This window comes from Armigeres subalbatus, chromosome 1 (assembly GCF_024139115.2).
Source record: "Armigeres subalbatus isolate Guangzhou_Male chromosome 1, GZ_Asu_2, whole genome shotgun sequence".
NCBI classification, from domain to species: Eukaryota; Metazoa; Arthropoda; class Insecta; order Diptera; family Culicidae; genus Armigeres; species Armigeres subalbatus.
Window position 1 is genome coordinate 14,141,008 of NC_085139.1, and position 19,379 is coordinate 14,160,386.

At 41.7% G+C, this 19,379-nt stretch overlaps 3 protein-coding genes across 3 annotated transcripts; 1 reads left to right on the top strand and 2 right to left on the bottom strand.

Annotated features, from left to right (window-relative positions):
* Positions 1-1,675: 1,675 nt before the first annotated feature.
* Positions 1,676-7,663, bottom strand: LOC134222084 (protein cereblon-like). The gene is made up of 4 exons (XM_062701235.1): positions 7,075-7,663; positions 4,242-4,931; positions 3,958-4,176; positions 1,676-2,356 (listed from the first exon to the last, which is right to left on the bottom strand). The coding sequence occupies exons 1-4, from the start codon at positions 7,549-7,551 to the stop codon at positions 1,835-1,837; spliced, it is 1,908 nt and encodes a 635-aa protein (XP_062557219.1). The 5' UTR covers positions 7,552-7,663; the 3' UTR covers positions 1,676-1,834.
* Positions 7,664-15,424: 7,761 nt separating this feature from the next.
* On the top strand, positions 15,425-16,816 carry LOC134222101 (dnaJ homolog subfamily C member 8). Its single transcript, XM_062701248.1, has 2 exons — positions 15,425-15,612; positions 15,675-16,816. Exons 1-2 carry the CDS (start codon positions 15,559-15,561, stop codon positions 16,365-16,367), a joined length of 747 nt encoding a protein of 248 aa, XP_062557232.1. The 5' UTR covers positions 15,425-15,558; the 3' UTR covers positions 16,368-16,816.
* Positions 16,817-16,997: 181 nt separating this feature from the next.
* LOC134222093 (evolutionarily conserved signaling intermediate in Toll pathway, mitochondrial) lies at positions 16,998-18,475 on the bottom strand. Its single transcript, XM_062701240.1, has 2 exons — positions 17,517-18,475; positions 16,998-17,451 (listed from the first exon to the last, which is right to left on the bottom strand). Exons 1-2 carry the CDS (start codon positions 18,406-18,408, stop codon positions 17,126-17,128), a joined length of 1,218 nt encoding a protein of 405 aa, XP_062557224.1. The 5' UTR covers positions 18,409-18,475; the 3' UTR covers positions 16,998-17,125.
* Between the last annotated feature and the right edge of the window lie 904 nt (positions 18,476-19,379).

Consider the following 19,379-nt stretch of genomic DNA (forward strand, 5'->3'; position numbering starts at 1 on the left):
ATACGAATGCAAAAATGGTAACCTGGCTTAGAAACCTCGCAGTTAATAACTGTGGAAGTGCTTAATGAACACTAAGCTGCGAGGCGGCTCTGTCCCGGTGTGGGGATGTAATGCCAATAATAATAAGAAGAAGAAGATCTGTGACATCGATATCGTAAGCTTTCAATGTTCCTTCCGCACACACGAGGTGGAGAACAGTCTTGAAGGTATACAGCTAGAATTTAGTATGGAAGTACAATAAAATCTCTTCTATTGTTTAGAACTGCAAAACAAGTCGTGGGTACAAAAAATCTAAAAATTATTTGTTGCTTTTTGACCTAGCTTTCATATTGATGCGATGCGTAGGTGATGAGAACGGATGATTTGTCCATACAAGGAAATTCATTTTACTTTATAAGTTGTGGCGCCATCTCGTTCAAACAGCAAATTTTTTTTTTGCCCTATTATCGGCGCATTCCGAAGGGACTTGAGAATAGAGATGTCGCAAATTAATCGATTACTTCGATTAATCGATTCATCGTTGTGATAATCGATTAATTTTGAATCGATTATTACCAAACGATTAATCGATTGATTAATCGAGAGGAATCGAGAGTAATCGATTAGTTACTAATCGAATAATCAGGATTTTACGACATCATAAGGATGTCGCAATTTATTTGATTACCTCGATTGATCGATTCATCGTTTTGATAATCGATTAATTTTGAATCGATTACTATCCAACGATTAATCGATTCAATAATCGACAAGGATCGAGAGTAATCGATTAGTTACTAATCGATTAATCGGAATTTTACGACATCTCTACTTGAGAATGCCTCTGAAACTTGAACCAAGCGCCTGATCTATCGTCGCCTTGACAAATCGTGTCAGCTTATCTGGAAATCCATGTTCGTGCATTAACTGCCATAGCTGGTCCCGATCGATTGCATCATTTACGACTTTGAGTAGATGAATAGATGATGTGTGGACATGTTACAGCAATACCTAGCGTACGGTGAACAACTGGTCCGTGCTAGTAAGCTTTGTTAGTTCTCATGCTCTGGATGGCCATTTGGATCTGTAGCAATGGCGGTGGTTTGGTATTGGCCTAGCTGGCAATTGAAAAAGTTGTTTCAAATGCTTTAGTTGGTCAGCTGGGTCGGTCAGACCAACCGTGTCTTTCACAGGGATCGTCGCATTTATCTTCAACCCGCTTGGATGTCTTGGCACATACTTTAGATATCCTACAGGAGGCTAATCTATATAATAAAAATGAAATGGTCTGTGTTCGTATCCGCATAACACGAAAACGGCAGGATGGATTTTCTTCATTCCTTCAGCAGAAACGTTCATTATCGTTTCCGACGGGTTTATATGATATTTCCTCATGCGAAAATTATGAGTAAGGTTGAGCAATACTTAAAAAACTAAAATTAAGATTCGTATGGAAACTTTGCATGGGCAGTTCGGAACGCGCATTTTCGCCTACTATGCAGGACAACGTCTGCCGGGTCGACTAGTATTTTTATACTTTCTGGTGGCAGTCTATTGGTCATTACGCTGTTATCATTCTGAATATCTGCAAGACACTTCCACAGCGATCTCAATGTCGTCGATAGAAATAAATTATTTATGTATGAGACCATACTAAGCTTTGACAGTCGGATATGTAACCATGTATACGACCCAGTTAGCATAATTTCTATTATTTATTTAAACAAACAGCACGGTACGAATACAGCATTAGAACAACCGAAAACTATTTACTCCTCAGTCCTAGCATAGACAAAAGCTCGACGAACAAAAAGCATATTTATCTCCTCGGAACGAACCACCCCGATTGGGCCCCTTACTCCCTCGCATCCTGAAATCGCTCTTCATCCTGTCCATCGTCAACGTCTCCGTCGTCATTATCAGCGCCCTCTTCTGTTTCTTCATCGTCAATTCGCTCCAACATCAAAACTGGGGCATCGGCTTGCACGGCAGCATCGGCATTGGCGTTGACCACCCGGCGACTGAAATCGATCACCTGGTACACAATGTCACCATCACTATCATCGTCGTCATCGGTCAACAATCCTCCCCCACCTAAACCGCCTTGAGCCGCAAGCAGCTGGCGGCGTCGTTGCCGTCTCAGTTGTATCCGTCGCTGATGCTGGGCCTGCATTTGTTGCCTATCTTCCCGTTCCTCGCTATCAATGTCATTGTGATCGGTTTCAATGTCATTGTCATTGCTACGGGACGCACTGGATTCGTTAACCGATTTCACCTTGATGTTGTTTCCCGACAACCCGTAGAAACTTTTCGGCAGATAATTATTCCTGGTGGCCACAAACTTCCATCCTAAATGTTGCCGACAGTTGGCGCAAAGCTAAAAATTGGAAAGTTTTTTTATAGCGTTTACATTAAATTGTCACGATTTTTACATAAGTCATTTATTACGTTTAACGTGCATAACGTATTATAAGCATATTGAGCATGAGCATGAGCATTATGACCGCACAATTCGTAGTTGCTACTCCGTGATTAACTGAACTTGCGAAATTGTACAGAGAACACAATGAATGGGGCTTGGGATTAGCTACCCATTCTCAATGTACACGTTTCGGGAGCTCAAATATTTAAAGTCAATAACGGCGCCGGCCACGTCCTTACGGTCATATAGGAATGGAAGGATTGTTAGTCCGACTCTCGTTGCTACTAGAGACCGAGTATACCTCTGCATCTCCACGATTGTCTCGGGATAGGATATCGTCTTAGTTACAAAGGATAATTTATCTGGATTCACTTTGGTAAGCGATGCGATCTATGGGATGGGAAATGACACTAATACGAGTTAAAAGTTAAAAAGCATGCACGCCCGGTGGCATATGAAAGCTAAGGAGATTCGCGTTTTGGACGACCGCACGGAAGCGCAGCACTCTGTACTCACTTGTTCGATGGCTACAGCAAACTATTGAAGAACTCGCTTTTTTTGACCGCGCGCGACGTGCGCATGAGCCACCGAACACAAGATAGATACTTTATTTCTTTCCCGACGACTAAAACACGCACTGCACTTACTTGTTCGATAGCTACTCTTATTACCGGCGGCGCAATGCAGAACAAATATTTTGGCCGATCGCGTCATCGTTCTGCAGTCCGAAACAGGAGAAATCACGCACTGAACTGATTTTTATTACCGGCGGCGCAATGCAGAACAAATATTTCAGCCGATCGCGTCATCGTTCTGCAGTCCGAAACAAGAGAAATCTCGCACTGAACTGATTTTTATTACCGGCCGCGCAATGCAGAACAAATATTTCAGCCGATCGCGTCATCGTTCTGCAGTCCGAAACAAGAGAAATCACGCACTGAACTGATTTTTATTACCGGCCGCGAAATGCAGAACAAATATTTTGGCCGATCGCGTCATCGTTCTGCAGTCCGAAACAAGAGAAATCACGCACTGAACTGATTTTTATTACCGGCCGCGCAATGCAGAACAAATATTTCAGCCGATCGCGTCATCGTTCTGCAGTCCGAAACAGGAGAAATCACGCACTGAACTGATTTTTATTACCGGCCGCGCAATGCAGAACAAATATTTCAGCCGATCGCGTCATCGTTCTGCAGTCCGAAACAAGAGAAATCACGCACTGAACTGATTTTTATTACCGGCCGCGCAATGCAGAACAAATATTTCAGCCGATCGCGTCATCGTTCTGCAGTCCGAAACAAAAGAAATCACGCACTGAACTGATTTTTATTACCGGCCGCGCAATGCAGAACAAATATTTTGGCCGATCGCGTCATCGTTCTGCAGTCCGAAACAAGAGAAATCACGCACTGAACTGATTTTTATTACCGGCCGCGCAATGCAGAACAAATATTTTGGCCGATCGCGTCATCGTTCTGCAGTCCGAAACAAGAGAAATCACGCACTGAACTCCATAACGTATTATAAGCATATTTAAGAAAAATTTTACTCACCGTAATCTGCCACGAGTATCCAGGGAACCAGCTGAACTCCGTCGATGGTCGATCCACTGTGAAAGTCGAATTTTCTTTAGTCTTATAAATAGTCAGGGTTTCATGCACATATCCGGACGGGTTACAATAGCTTGTTTGCACCCCTTGTTTATTCATGGCAAAGATATCGTTATAGCTCCCGATTTCGTTTTCGCATCGTTTACACATAAAGTAGCACATCTGTTGAGAATAATAATGATGTTTTAGTTTACTGTCCTAAAAAAATAATTTCACAACAGCCTTACATGGTCCAGTGATTTGTTGATCACCAACATTCTGCTGATCACGGCATCAGCCTGGTAGATCAACTTACGATCGCGTTCGTCGATCGGTATGTTCCGGGCCAGCCAGAAGGACAACTTAACCGGATCGCTTGGTACGCTAGTTATCTTGAGAAATGCAAGGTAGCGATCTACCTTTGTCAGGACATCTTCCGTGCCGTAGAAATCGTAGACGAACTTCGGCCATGTCATTGCATGGGAAACAAAAGACTTGAATCTCTGCGAGTATGTTTTGCTATTGCTGACTGCATACCGTTTCATCAGATTCGAACAGCTGCTCAGCAATGGATCCGGGAGGATTATCTCCGGCAGTATTTTGATCTCGGCCCTTCTATTTGGGACCTGGCGAACGACGTGGAACCTTTGCTGAGCTACTGTTTTTAGTATAATGGATCCGTTGAGGTCCCGTTCGCCTCTCTCGAAGACTTGACACGTGACCCCGTAGATGTAGTTGTCCGGAAAAGTAGTCCTAAATAGTAAACCAAACTTTACGCCATCGGATTGATCATCGTAGTTTAGGGATGCCGCGTTGAGGATCATTGGCACGATCTCCCCCGGGAAAACAATCGAATGGTGGCTGTAGACCGGAAGACAATAAGTTTTCCCCGGTTCCAAATAGTCAACTCCTTCGACTCGCTCCAACTTACCAAGGTACTGGAAATATGAAACATGAGGTTAGCTAAATTTTGTATGTTGATGTCACTTTCTGCAAGCTGATTACTTTTCAGGGGTTGCGGTAACGACAGATGAGTGAGAAAAGTTCTGGCATCAGATAATACAGGTGGTTCAAAACAACACTTGAGAAATGTATCGTCTATGGTATTTTTCCTAACATTTTGGTCAGGCCTTTACAAATAACGCTAAATAATGCTATAGTCGCAGCGGAGGTGGCAGGACGACAAGAGTGATTGAATAAATCCACCATCGCAGAGATGTAAGAAGTTGAATGTCAAGCAGACATAGGGTGCGGTCGAAGTGTAATAGGTATGTAACCGTACATATGTAACAAATCATAAATGACTGACTGGTTTTGAGTTGTTAGGACGCCGGATCGACCTCAGCATCATATCAGTTGATATCGAACATAAGCGCGTCAGTATTTTACCTTTCTCGTACAACATTGCTGTTATACCTACCTAAAGGATATCATTGCACTCCATAAACTCTCTGTCAGTGTGTATGTGTGCGGAAAACAGCTAATAGAAACATTGACCAACTTTTCATATAGAAAACCTTAGCTGATTTTCTTGCAACAAGTTGCTTTTAACTACTTTTGGTCACTACTAAATTTGATAGGGAGAAAGACGGCTTTGGCAGGTTTTGTTCTATTATTGGCAGGGGGGTTTTTGTCGACCAAATTTTATGAAATTTGGCCACAATATTCTTTGATATGCAAAGAATGCTTAGGCCAAATTTGAGCCTATTCAGTCATAAAAAACCCCCCTGCCAATAATAGAACAAAACCTGCCAAAGCCGTCATTCCCCCTACTTATAAGCCATTGCTTTTGGAATTTAAGACTTCTTCAATGGCTCTGCATGCCAGAATCAAATCAGACCTTTGTACAAAAACGAATTCGGAACTCCTAAGAAGAAGCAAAAATATGTTTGAAGTTCAGTACCGATGCATGGTCAAAATCAGTATTATCCCACTTATTGTTGAGCCGAAACTGATTGAGGAGCGCGCCTTTGAGGGTTGGCGCCATTTCTCGAAGGGTATAAATAACAGTACCTTAATCTAAAGAGGCCTTACATTAAGTTTGAGAAATATCTGAATAAAAAACGACTACTTCAAATGCACTAAACAAATGACACGGGTATACTACAAAAGTTCAATGAAATGGACGCAGTGGTTCATCCCGAACAAAAAAAACCCGAAGACATCATAGACCGGACTGAGAATGGAAATCGCCATCTCCGGATTGGCAATCCTACGCCTTTGCTCGCTAGGCACTGGACTACTGGAGACCTTGAAAGTTATGAAGAAACTGATTTATTAAACGATACATGGTTGGTGTCTTGGCTAAATGTGGAGAAGGTTATATCACTACTAGGAGAATATATTTTAGGATTTTTAAAAATCCCTATATACAGATCACATTGACATGATCTTCTTCTTATTGGCTTACATCCCCACACTGGCACAGAGCTGCCTCACAGCTTAGTGTTCATCAAGCACTTCCACAGTTATTAACTGCGAGGTTTCTAAGCCAAGTTACCATTTTTGCATGCCCAGGCAAGTCGAGACAATTTCCAATCCGAAAATTGCCTAGACCGGTACCGGGAATCGAACCCAGCCACCCTCAGCATGGTCTTGCTTTGTAGCCGCGCGTCGTACCGCACGGCTAAGGAGGGCCCCCTACAGATCACAGATAAAAACTAGGGTGCGTATATTCCTTGGTTTCAATCTAACATAAAAATAACAAAATAAGGATGCATAATGATCACGCCCTCAAGCGTTGGGCTTGTCACAAAAAAGCCTCCAACGGCCACAGGTCGTTGGTTTCGGACATATCAACAACCGAGGGTAATCAGAGTAGATCGCCGCAAACTAGAAACTGGGTGACTCAACGAAGAAATAGTACGGAATATGAAGGACGAGAAGGGAAAATTGGTGCTAACTAGTCAAATCAAGATAATTAACAGTGAAAATTGGTGATCATCTTATTAAATGATTCTATTAAAACGGATATCCCGGGATCCCTCGTAAATATTACCCTCTGGTGATTAGATCAAACTCCATCTAAGTATGTTCCTGTCCCATTGCTCAAGATGAAAATAAATTACTACTCGCACTTACCGCATGCTCCGTTGGAAGTTCTGTATTGTAAATCTCCGCCTCAGTCGATTGCTGCTGTTCGCGGTTTTGAATATAATCGTCGAACAGTCGGTCCGCGTCTGAATCGTCCAGCCCGTTTTCCGACGAATTGCTGGACCGTTCATCCATTCCATTCTCCGAGGAAGAATCACCACCACCACCACCATCTACAATGCTCATGTCGGAATCCGCATCCTGGGCTGCTTCCCCGGCGGCAGGGTTGGCACTCACGTTTTCTTCCACGGCCGGTGAAGGGTTCACATGCACATCTAAACCTGGATTTCCGCCAGCGTCGAGATCGGAATCATCATCCTGCTGCTGGATCGATGGCTGCACAAATCGCATCCGGTTCATGCGTTGACTGTGTCCAGGATCGCGTTCTGTTGACTCGGGCTGAGCAATGGCGGGCTGGTTTGAGGATTCTTCCAAACGTTCATCCGCTGGCTCATCGTTTTCCATTTTAGCACAAAGTAAATATATTTTTTAGAAAATTTCTGCTGCAAAAATTTACTTTGTTTTTTTTCTATGACGATGTTGACATCTTTTGTTTATAATTACACTCGGCAGTGCTGCCATATAAACTGAAAATATCTCACAAGGGTCTGTGTCGTCAGGCCGAAAAACCAAATAGGTATACCTATACCAGAATTTTATTTTTAATGTTGAATATAAATATTATCAATTTCCCACCTTATCGGCCGCGACGATTTGAAATCGTCGCAAAGCAAATTGACGCCAAAATAGTCGCCAGCAGAAATGACCATAAGATCTGTCAAATCAACTGTGAACAAAATTTTGCAAACTCAATAATCACATTTATTCCCAAAATTGGGCCCGATTTTCATGCAGATTGACATGATTTACTAATAAAACTAACACAGTTTTAGAATTATGAAGTTGGCGACGATTTTGAAGGTGCTTGAAAAATAGTCGGCGCGTTTTGTTATCAAGGAAACAGTCAATATACACTCAGAAATAAAATAAATCTGTGAAAGCATTGAAATAAACCTTTTTAGCTATTTTTTACTTTTAAACTAAGCATAGTTTAATATGTATACTGCCTAGTAATGTAGTTTATACTAAGCTGGAATATCACGAACATATTTTTATTTAGCATTCTGTTTTCGCATTTTTTTTCATTTACTTGCCACCGCGCGTTGGGTTTGTGATTTCCGGAAAATTGTCCATCGTAGTTTTTTTTATAGTTCCATCCTCGGTTCCGTCACGAGTGTTTATTAATTCCCCGTTAAAGCAACCGTTTCTACATAGCGGAAAATGCACATGGATAATGACCGTTCGCTGGCCCGTTTTGGCGATTTGCAAAGCAACGGTAGCTCTTCTTCAAGGATGACGACTGCAACATCCGCGGAGCGGCTATATAATGGTTCCCGCTTTTAATCTGTGCCATACATACGAGTATCATGGCTCGAAGCATTTGGATTGTCCGAGGAATGCCTGAGGTGCCACTGGCGCTCAAAACAGCTTCGCCGCGAGAAGTCATTCCAGAACCTGCACGATGCGGGACGGATAGATTTGGTATTTTTGTGGATCATCCGATCGAAAGAACCGGAAACCCTTGTGTCGGCATGTGAATGTTATTTTGGTAAGCCAGCATGTTACAAAAAATAAATAGCATACATTTTGTTTATATCAATTGGGTTGTTTAGGTGTATATATGTTTTTACATATTCTGAATCTGCATAAAAATATGAGCCGAACCCCAATTTCTCAGAATTTTTGGAGCCTCGGAACTATTTTTAATTTGCATTTTAAATTTATATGGGACTAAAAATTTGTTCTTATGCTGCATGGGCCAACTGTCATTCTATGAATGTTAGTGTCATTCTATCGATCAAAATGGCTTATTGTTTGCTATACAAAAATGAAAATAAAAGGTTTACAAGCAAAATAAAAATATGTTGGAGATCAGAAAAGCATCCTATTTATGTTAAACTATAAAAAACCTCATATTTTTCTCTGCTCAACAACCCAATTTCATTATTTTTTCCCAGATCCTCGAGCCTAAAGCAAAAGTGCTTCACCTCCATGAAATAATATACGCTTACAGTTGCGATTCGCTGGTTGGGCCACGACCTCGGCCCAACTAACGAATTCGTTTTTTTAGTTGGGTCAACTGACAGTCATTTGAACACGTGTATTTCGACTTGAACATCACAAATGATGTCCAGTGACGGCCAATCCCGTTTTCCGTGTTAACATTGAATTTTGACGTACAGTTGCTTTTTAGTTGAGCCATGGCCCAACCAGCGGAGGCCCAACTACAAAGTGACCCAAGTATTAAGATCCCAACCAGCGAATCCCGACTGTATTGCTTTCTATCTGGTGCTAATGATAATGAAACATTCTTGGTAAGACAGCTAAGCACGTAGGACCAAAATCACTCGCACCCCACCTACTTTATGTTCAGCGAAACAACTAGGCCCCGTTCCCGTTTATTCCCGTATTGTCGAGCTTCTCCATCCTCGGCGGAAGACAGCCAAGCGCAGGATAATGGCTAGCCACACGCATTTTGTTCCAGTTTAACGAGTCAACTAGGTCCGGTTCCGTACCGCTAGGTAGTCCACAAACGATTGCATAACATCATTTTTTTCAAAGATTTTTTAAAAATAAATCTGATAAAAATTGTACTTTGATTTTGATTTTTATGTTTTCAATTATTAGAAACAAAACAAAAACAAACAAACATAACCTATAAATCATTCTTGAATCCAAAATAAACTAAACAATAATAAAGCTCATTTATACTAAAGAACGATTTTTTTAAAGTTATACTATCTTGGTATTGTTGGATGAAATACGAGTTTGGGGTCAACCAGGCGAATAGCCATTTAGAATGACTTTTAACCTATTTAGGGGTTGGATTATTTATCAATTGGATAATTAAACTGAAATTAAACTTAGAAGTGACATTTCATATTATTATTTAATCAGACTAAGGCCGAAGTGGCCTGTGCGGTATATAAGAGTCTTCTCCATTCGGCTCGGTCCATGGCTACACGTCGCCAACCACGCAGTCTACGGAGGGTCCGCAAGTCATCTTCCACCTGATCGATCCACCTTGCCCGCTGCGCACCTCGCCTTCTTGTGCCTGTCGGATCGTTGGCGAGAACCATTTTCACCGGGTTACTGTCCGACATTCTGGCTACGTGCCCGGCCCATCGCAGTCGTCCGATTTTCGCGGTGTGAACGATGGATGGTTCTCCCAACAGCTGATGCAATTCGTGGTTCATTCGCCTCCTCCACGTACCGTCCGCCATCTGCACCCCACCATAGATGGTACGCAGCACTTTCCTTTCGAAAACTCCAAGTGCGCGTTGGTCCTCCACGAGCATCGTCCAGGTCTCGTGTCCGTAGAGGACTACCGGTCTAATTAGCGTTTTGTAGATTGTCAGTTTGGTACGGCGGCGAACTCTATTCGATCGGAGCGTCTTGCGGAGTCCAAAGTACGTACGATTTCCAACCACTATGCGTCTCCGAATTTCTCTGCTGGTGTCATTTTCGGCAGTCACCAGTGAGCCCAAGTACACAAATTCTTCTACCACCTCGATTTCGTCACCACCGATGCAAACTCGCGGTGGGTGGCTCACATTGTCTTCTCTTGAACCTCTTCCTATCATGTACTTCGTCTTCGACGTGTTGATGACTAGTCCGATCCGCTTAGCTTCCCTCTTCAGTCTGATGTAGGCTTCCTCCATCTTCTCAAAGTTACGTGCCATAATATCTATGTCGTCGGCGAAACCAAATAGCTGGACGGACTTATTGAAAATTGTACCATTCGTGTTAATACCTGCTCTTCGTATTACCCCTTCCAAAACGATGTTGAATAGCAAACACGAAAGACCACCACCTTGCCGTAACCCTCTGCGAATTTCGAAGGGACTCTGAAACTCGAACTACGCACATCACTCGATCCATCGTCGCTTTGATCAACCGTGTCAGTTTATCCGGAAAACCGTGTTCGTGCATTAGCTGCCATAGCTGGTCCCGATCGATTGTATCATATGCGGCTTTGAAGTCGATGAATAGATGATGTGTGGGCACGTTGTATTCGCGGCATTTCTGCAGTACTTGGCGAATGGCGAACACCTGGTCCGTGGTGGAGCGTTCGCCCATAAAACCCGCCTGGTACTGCCCCACGAACTCCCTTGCAGTTGGTGCTAGTCGACGGCATAAAATTTGGGAGAGTACCTTGTAGGCGGCGTTCAGCAATGTGATTGCGCGGTAGTTGCTACAATCCAGCTTATCGCCCTTTTTATAGATGGGACACACGACACCTTCCATCCACTCCTGCGGCAAAACTTCCTCCTCCCAAATCTTGGTAATGACCCAGTGCAGCGCTCTAGCCAGTACCTCACCACCGTGTTTAAATAGCTCTTCTGGTAGTTGGTCAACCCCAGGGGCTTTGTTGTTCTTCAGCCGGCCAATCTCCTCCTGGATTTCCTGGAGATCCGGAGCCGGTAGAATTATGTCCTGCGCGCGTTCTCCCAGGTCCATCACCATACCGCCATCTTCGTCTGCCTCATCGCCATTCAGGTGTTCTTCGTAGTGCTGCCGCCACCTTTGGATCACCTCACGCTCGTTCGTAAGAAGGTTCCCGTTTATGTCCTTACACATATCAGGCTGTGGCACGTGGCCCTTACGTGAACGGTTTAACTTCTCAGTGACAAGTGACATTTCAATAATTATCGAATAACCCTGCTCGCAGAGCAAGATTACTTTTGACAGATATCGAATCATTTTCCATCGATGTCCTATTGGAATTGCAGGGTAGTACCAGCCATTCTTATAACGGGGTGATTTTTTAATTTTCGAACTGTCACTTTTAAGTTTAATTCTCCAAATGAGACAGACCCTTAGAATAAATAAATTTCTGAGTGTCTGTCTCATTTGGAGAATTAAACTTAAAAGTGACAGTTCGAAAATTAAAAAATCACCCCGTTATAAGAATGGATGGTGCTACCCAGCAATTCCAATAGGACATCGATGGAAAATGATTCGATATCTGTCAAAAGTAATCTTGCTCTGCGAGCAGGGTTATTTGATAATTATTGAAATGTCACTTTTAAGTTTAATTTCAGTTTAATTTACCAAATAAGACAGACCCTCAATATCACAAAATTTTAAAGGCTATACTGCCGTGTCAAGCATATCTGTCCCATGTCAAAAAATATGCAACTGAGAAAAATGCGATTGAAGTTGGAAAGATATTTTTTAGTTTGTAGCTAAATTGCCCCATGAAATTTTGATTAATAAACGTATATCGATGAAAATAGTGTATTTCTAATGACTTAGTATGTTTCAAAAGATAAACACTGTTTTTTAGTGGAATTTATTCAGTGGGACATTTATGCTGCGAAATTGAAGACAAAATTGATAATTCCAAGCATATTTGTCCCAGTGCTAAAGTATCATCAGATTACTTTGCGCTTAGCAAAAGTTTAGTTGGGTCTGGATAACAACCTGTTTCAAATTAGATGCATTAAATCTTTTCAAAGCGTATTGTAGTAAAGGGCCGTACACTAATAACGTAAGCTTTTGGGGAGGGCTTACGCTCCATAGAAAAAAATATGTATTAAAAAGCTGACATGGGGACGAGTGTGTCTGAAAACCCCAGAGATATTATATCTTACATAAGTATAAGGACAGTGAGAATTGGTTCCTATACATAATTTAATCCTGAAATAAATTCTGGTCAGTGGCGTAGCCATGGGGGTGGTTTTGGACATGAACCCCCCCCCCTCAGAGACAAAATTTTTAGAAGATTTTTTTTTTCGTAGAAAAAAAGTTCGGAAAACTACCCCCCCCCCTCATTTTCTGGCAACGCCACTGGTTCAGGTGAATTATGTTTCAGCGCAGATGGATTTTTGGAAGAAGCATCAAAATCAGATTACGTGGTAACTCAATACCGCAATACTGCGAAGGTGTTTGATGATTCCTATAAAATTTATTTCAGATTAGCATCTGATGTGTCGAGTGGAAACTTCCACCTGTGTGTGGTGCGTGTGTGAACATTTGTAAACACATGTTAAGGACCATTTATTCGTAATAAGTTGTACTCGACGGGAAATTCGGCCCCATTGTTTGCTATTGAAAATCGATTAGTCACTTTCGAAGCTATTGGAAAATTATGTATATATGTAAATTAATTGGGCCTACCTTATAGCCATGCGATTAGAAGCACGACTACAAAGCGATGATGCTTAGGTGGCTTGGTTGGACTCACGGTCAAAGGAATTTTCGGGTGCAATTAGGCATAAAAGTATTATCATGTTAGCCTCATCATATACGAATGCAAAAATGGTAATGCCAACAAGAAAAGAAGAAAAAGTCTAAATGAATACAAAGAATGCGAATAAAAATGAGAGACTATTCTCACTCAAATTTTAATATAAATCATCTTAATATGCTTCAATTATTACTTTTCAATTTTCATAATGCACAAGAAAGGCATCAACGATGTTAGGTGGATTAACCTTTTTCCCATTGAAACTATACCACAACCCATATTCTTTCTCTGAATGATTTGATAATGAAAATGGGCCTCTTCGAAGTAATTTAATACATGTTATATGAAATTTGTTTCAATGGGACAGTTATGCTTGGAAATTCTACAATGGGACAAAATGACCCGATATTTTTTCGCCAAGTTTTCGAACAAACTATATGTATTTATTTGTTCACAATAAAATATACATTAATTTAGAACGTTTGGTGCATAAAACTCAAAAATGATAAAAATCGACATGGGACAGATATGCTTGGGACGGCAGTATAGTCGCAAAAAAAAATATTGCAGTCCAAACTACCATTCCGAGGGTTATTTTAAGAATATGCACCGACGATTTTCAGCATAGATAACAAACTCGTTTGATTTTACCATGCGCGCAGTAAAAATCAACTGTGACCCATGTGGAATGTTGTCACATGAACTGAAACAGTGGTGAATTTCTCTGAAACCATGGTAAAATTTACTGAAATTTCACGGTAGTTTTAAAAACAGAGCGTAGTCTACAAAATAGTAGTTTTTACCACTGAATTTTTTCCTGTGTATCGTTAAAATTATTCATGGTACAATTCAAGACAAAATTTTCAAAACGACTTATCTATTGGTGGTATTGGTTTGCATGGAAGAGCTACAGTGATCGTTCGCTAATTGGGGCACGACCTCACCCCAACTAGCGAATGCCGTTCGCTATTGTAGATCCAGTTGAAAACCGAACTGAGCTTTCGCGACAATCGCATTTTCTCCCATTTCTGGATGTCGCAACTGCATCGCGAGTAGTGCGCATCTATGTCATAGCCGTGCGCCATCCTGCGTACCACCCGCGATGCAGTTGCGACACTTGGAAATGGGAGAAAATGCGATTGTCGCGAGAGCTCAGTTCGGTTTTCAACTGGATGTACAATAATTGGGGCGTTTTGACAAGCGTCAATGTTGTTTACTTTTCACATTGAACAAAGGAAAATTTTACGCGCCAGAAACTATCGATCCCGCCAAACACGGAAACAAAATGTCAACGCGTTTTTGACATCACATTCTGACGTTTAGCTGCTTTTTAATTGGGGTTCGACCCAATTAGCGAACTCCCAACTAAAAAACGCCCCAACTAGAAAAACCCCAATTAGCGAACGTTCACTGTATCAGATTCGTCAAATCGTCGTGAGAATCTTTGTTTACAAAAGCAGATAAGTCGTTTTGAAAATTTTATCTTGAATTGGTGTATAATTTATTACGATACCATAAATAATCCAATCATAATATGATAATATGCGTCATAATATGATAATATCCAATCATAATATGACTATGCGTCCAATTTGGGAATCTCGAGCTCGTTCAGTAGCCGCTAGGTTGCGAAGGCCGACGGAGGTCCTTCGTAGCTTAGTTGGTTAAAGCACCATCAGTCTAGCGTACTGTATGGGTCATGGGTTCGAGTCCCATCGAAGGGAGAGTGGTTACCTCCAATACATTTTCCAAATCAATATCTTCCACATAACGTACATATTCACATATGAGTTTTCATAACATTGTAAATTAACGTCCAAGTCGGGTGGTTGAATCCCCGGAAATAGGCAATTACCTTTGATTGAACGGATATGATAATATGTTAAATCGAAAAACGATTACTGGAATGATTGATGTTTGACGTCATTCTATGCGGGTATGCGGGATAATCGACGTCGTCGGTATAACAATAGGTTGATATAGTTGCCCCTGGTTTCGTCGAGATAATCGTGAATTTCTGAACGTAAATTTTTTTTGTGCGATTCTTTCCGTGTAAGTGAAAAATGCTATACTTCTCTGACAGATGATTGACAGTTTTGTTCCGCGACTTTGCCAATGTTTTGCTTCATTTTCGGAAAAAACGGTGAATACAGTTTCAATTTTTGTAATTTTACAAGTATTTCCATCAAAATACTCAATATCTGCAGTAGAAAACAACTATGGCGCATAGTTCCTTTCACGAAGAAGACCGATTCAACGACTTTTACAGCGAGGTAAGATTCATAATTTATTCAATTCTGGGTGGGCTGATAATATGCGTTTTGTTTGGATGCAGGTGAAAGAGATAGAGAAGCGCGATTCGGTGCTTACTTCTCAACAGCAAATTGACCGGCTGCTCCGACCCGGTGCTACCTACTTCAATCTAAACCCCTTTGAGGTACTGCACCTTGAGCCGGATACGCCGATCGAGCTGATCAAGAAAAAGTATCGAACTTTGTCGATATTGATCCATCCAGACAAGAATCCCGACAATCAAGAGCGTGCCCAACAGGCATTTGAAGTGGTCAATAAAGCCTGGAAGACGCTGGAGAATGATGTCACGAGGAAGCAGTGTCTAGATGTTTACGACGAAGCAAAAGGCCGCACAGATTTGATGATTTCGGAGAAGCGGAAAAAGCTCCGTAAGGAGGGCAAATCTGATGCCATTCCGGAGGATGATCCTAGCAAATACAAACACGCGGTGTACGTGATGGTGATGAAGCTGTTCGCGGACATGGAACGTCGCCGCCAGCAGCTCGATCTTCGCGATCAGGAAGAACGAAAACGCAAACGAGAACAGGAAATCGAAGAGGAAGAACAGCGCAACTTCCAGAAGGAGTGGCAGAAGAACTTTGAGGAATCTCGCCAGAATCGCGTCAACAGCTGGCAAACCTTCCAGGCGTCCTCGTCGTCCAGTAAACCGAAGAAAGCCAAAAAGACCAAGTACACCTCGTTTAACCCTCCCAAGATCAAGCCGGAATCACGATAAGTTGCAACGATTTTATCCCTACTACAAATATGTATGGCTTTTTTGTTTTTTTTATGTTCATTCCTCTTATCAAGCCGGAAAAATATCAGCAGAAATCTGACTAACACAGGGCAATTGTCTGTTTTCCTGTTTTCATCGACAAACTTTTTTTATATCGCAACATAGGATGATCAAACTGGTTGGCATCATGCATTTTTCTATTTGCGCACTAACAACCCGTTGCAGGTCGTTGGGTCGAAAAATGGTTAAGTTTCTGTAGGTTTTCTACACCGAAGTGGGGTGTAGATAGAGGAAGCCGAAAGCGTTCCGAAAATAAAACTGACCAGCAGCAACGGCAACATTTATATGGCATGAGGGCCTTTCGCGTTTAAGGTAGTTTTTAAGAGAGAGATAAAATGATCACAATTTAAATGTGAAACTGAAGTAGTAATAAATACGTAAATACTTAAGTTTGAAAGACACTTCATGGTAGTTGCGCTTATGACAAATCCTAAAATTGAAATCCTCCAGCATCGTTGAAAATTTACAGGAAGGACTAGAGTGCCACAGCTCCAATAGTTTCCTGCGATTTAAATTGGACTTCCGCACAATTTCGATCGACTAGATCACACAGTAGCATAAAATGGGAGAGTCGTTTAAAAAAAACAATTTCATTTCTTCATATTCTTCGTTCAAGCACTAGCTTGTCACAAGCAAAATATAAAATCATCTATTAATTATTTACACATAATAATGTAATTAGCCTTACCTAAGCCACCTTACGACCCCAATTTGTCTTCCTCGGTGACTCCATCGCCGTTATCTCCTCTCCCGTGTGGAGCTTCGACCTTCAACTGATCTGGCATTTGTGACGTAAACTTGAAGAGCACCGGCATACGTTCCAGGCTTGCATTCCCATGTTTCTCCAACAATCGAACCCACGAAAGGAGAGAATCCTTTGTGGACGTTCCGGTGCAGCAGATAGCAAAAATCGTACCATCGTCCTGCACGTGAACGGATCGTTGTAGAGCTACCTTATTCTTCGGAGGCGCTTGCGAGTGAAGCATTCCTAAGCCCACAAACGGAATATGAAGGTTTCTTACATCTGTAGGTGAGATTGATAAAAAATATCAAGTAAAGATGCAGTTATCAAAGGATTTGGCAACTTACCGTCTTGATCTTCATCATCCTTCGGTGCCGGAGGATTCGATTCGCTTTTCAGCAGGAAATAATTGATTGAGCGATTCCTTAGCCATATCACAAAAGGTCCCTCGATGAAGACCGGCTTCTGCTGATGTTGAGACAAAAGGTTCTGTTGTTCTGAGCTTTGTCCGCTGACGATCCAGGTGTGATCCAACGCGTCTGGCACATCCTCCGTGCTGAACTGTGTAATTTGGGATAACAAGTCCACAGAGCACATCCGTTCTACAGCTAGCTTGGCCAGCTCCAACGACTCATCCGGGACCGGATTGGGTACTGGCCACGGGGACAGATTCTTAAACTTCGGCATCCAGTACATCATGCGCCAATATTTGCGCACGGGGTGGCCTTTTTTACCGAACACGTTGACCAACATCGATTCCATCTCGTAGTCCGGAATGACACCATTGTCTTCCATCTGTTCGAGCAGATCGATAATGACCTGCTGTTGCCTTGGGTAGTGCATAAACTCGGCCTGGAAGATGTTCGTCGGTATGAATTTACCCTTCGGCATAACGTTGATCAGAGTTTTATACACTTCCAGATCTTTATGCACCCCGAATTCTTCCATGTGCTTCAATGCTGCATAGATGAATTCTACATGGTTCCTCCTGTGAACGCTACGACTTTCGAAGACGCGTACCATTTCGGTATAGGTTTTCTTGTCCTTGTTGGCGACGTGCTCGAAGAGTGGAGTTCGCAAAGCCAATCTTGTTTCGGAACTTTTTTGCTTTTGTTCACCATTATCCGAATCATCTTCAACTTCTGGACGATGTCCTTCTTTGGTGTCTTTCATGCAGGTGCGAATACTGATGCCGGTAATCCGGTAAATAGCTCCGATCCGTTGCCTAATCAACATCATTGCGATGGCACTTTCTGTAGGTACTGACACCGATTCATGCGATTCATGAGCAGAATACAACCCTGCCTGTAACGAAAGAACAGAATCACAACAGAACTCGTCCGTTTGACAATGAGAACTGTCATACGAAAACGTAACGCCTGCTGTGCGCACGAACTTCCGAAGCAGAGTAATCAGATTTACTGGTTTCTCGCAATCTTATCCATGTTATCCATCAAATCGAATGAATACGATAATTCATTGTAAAGAAATTGCAAAATGTTTAAATGATTAATATAACATCAAAATGAAATCATATTTTTATCTGGTATATTAGAGGGGTACTATACATTTCAAGCATAATTTTTCATAACGACGTATGTAACAATTATGAGGATTCGAGAAATCCTTTGCAGAAAGTTGGCAAAACTTTTTCTAAAACTGTTTTAAAACTAAATCTTTTTTCAATACTTTTTTCCGCTGGCATGCATCATTACATGACACGTAATAAGCGTGCTTCACAGCAATGCTCAGTTCATTCAAATTCACTGTGAAAAACGATAAAATTATACATACACCGGTATGCTACACGTACGTCGGTGTACATTGGTCGGTTTTCCATAGTGCACGATTGACGCAACTGCAGTTTTGTTTTGTTTTGGTTTTTTTGTTACATAGGTCGCTCTTAGTTCCCATATGTTAAAGCGACGTATGTAACAGTGAGACTTCAAAAATAGAAATTTTTACATACGTCGATTCGCAAAAAGATTGAATTAAAGAATTTTAAGATCTGAAATCAGTAAAATCGATGCGTATTATATAAAGCCGCGTGTGATTGTCACGTTGTATCAAAAACCCCGTTTTGTTTACTTTAGATACATACGTCGTTATGAAAAATTATGCTTGATTTATTTTTTTAAACTGTAAATAACGTTAAAAATAATATGGCAACCCTGCCGCTACTCGCGCTCGCGGTTCTGATGTGCTTTCGT

Coding starts and splice junctions, on each gene's coding strand:
- LOC134222084 (XM_062701235.1), bottom strand. CDS start 7,551: ATGGAAAACGATGAGCCAGCGGATGAACGTTTGGAAGAATCCTCAAAC. Junction 4,932..7,074: donor AACTTCCAACGGAGCATGCG/GTAAGTGCGAGT, acceptor TCATATTTCCAG/TACCTTGGTAAGTTGGAGCG. Junction 4,177..4,241: donor TCAACAAATCACTGGACCAT/GTAAGGCTGTTG, acceptor TATTCTCAACAG/ATGTGCTACTTTATGTGTAA.
- LOC134222101 (XM_062701248.1), top strand. CDS start 15,559: ATGGCGCATAGTTCCTTTCACGAAGAAGACCGATTCAACGACTTTTAC. Junction 15,613..15,674: donor TCAACGACTTTTACAGCGAG/GTAAGATTCATA, acceptor GTTTGGATGCAG/GTGAAAGAGATAGAGAAGCG.
- LOC134222093 (XM_062701240.1), bottom strand. CDS start 18,408: ATGATGTTGATTAGGCAACGGATCGGAGCTATTTACCGGATTACCGGC. Junction 17,452..17,516: donor GGATGATGAAGATCAAGACG/GTAAGTTGCCAA, acceptor TCTCACCTACAG/ATGTAAGAAACCTTCATATT.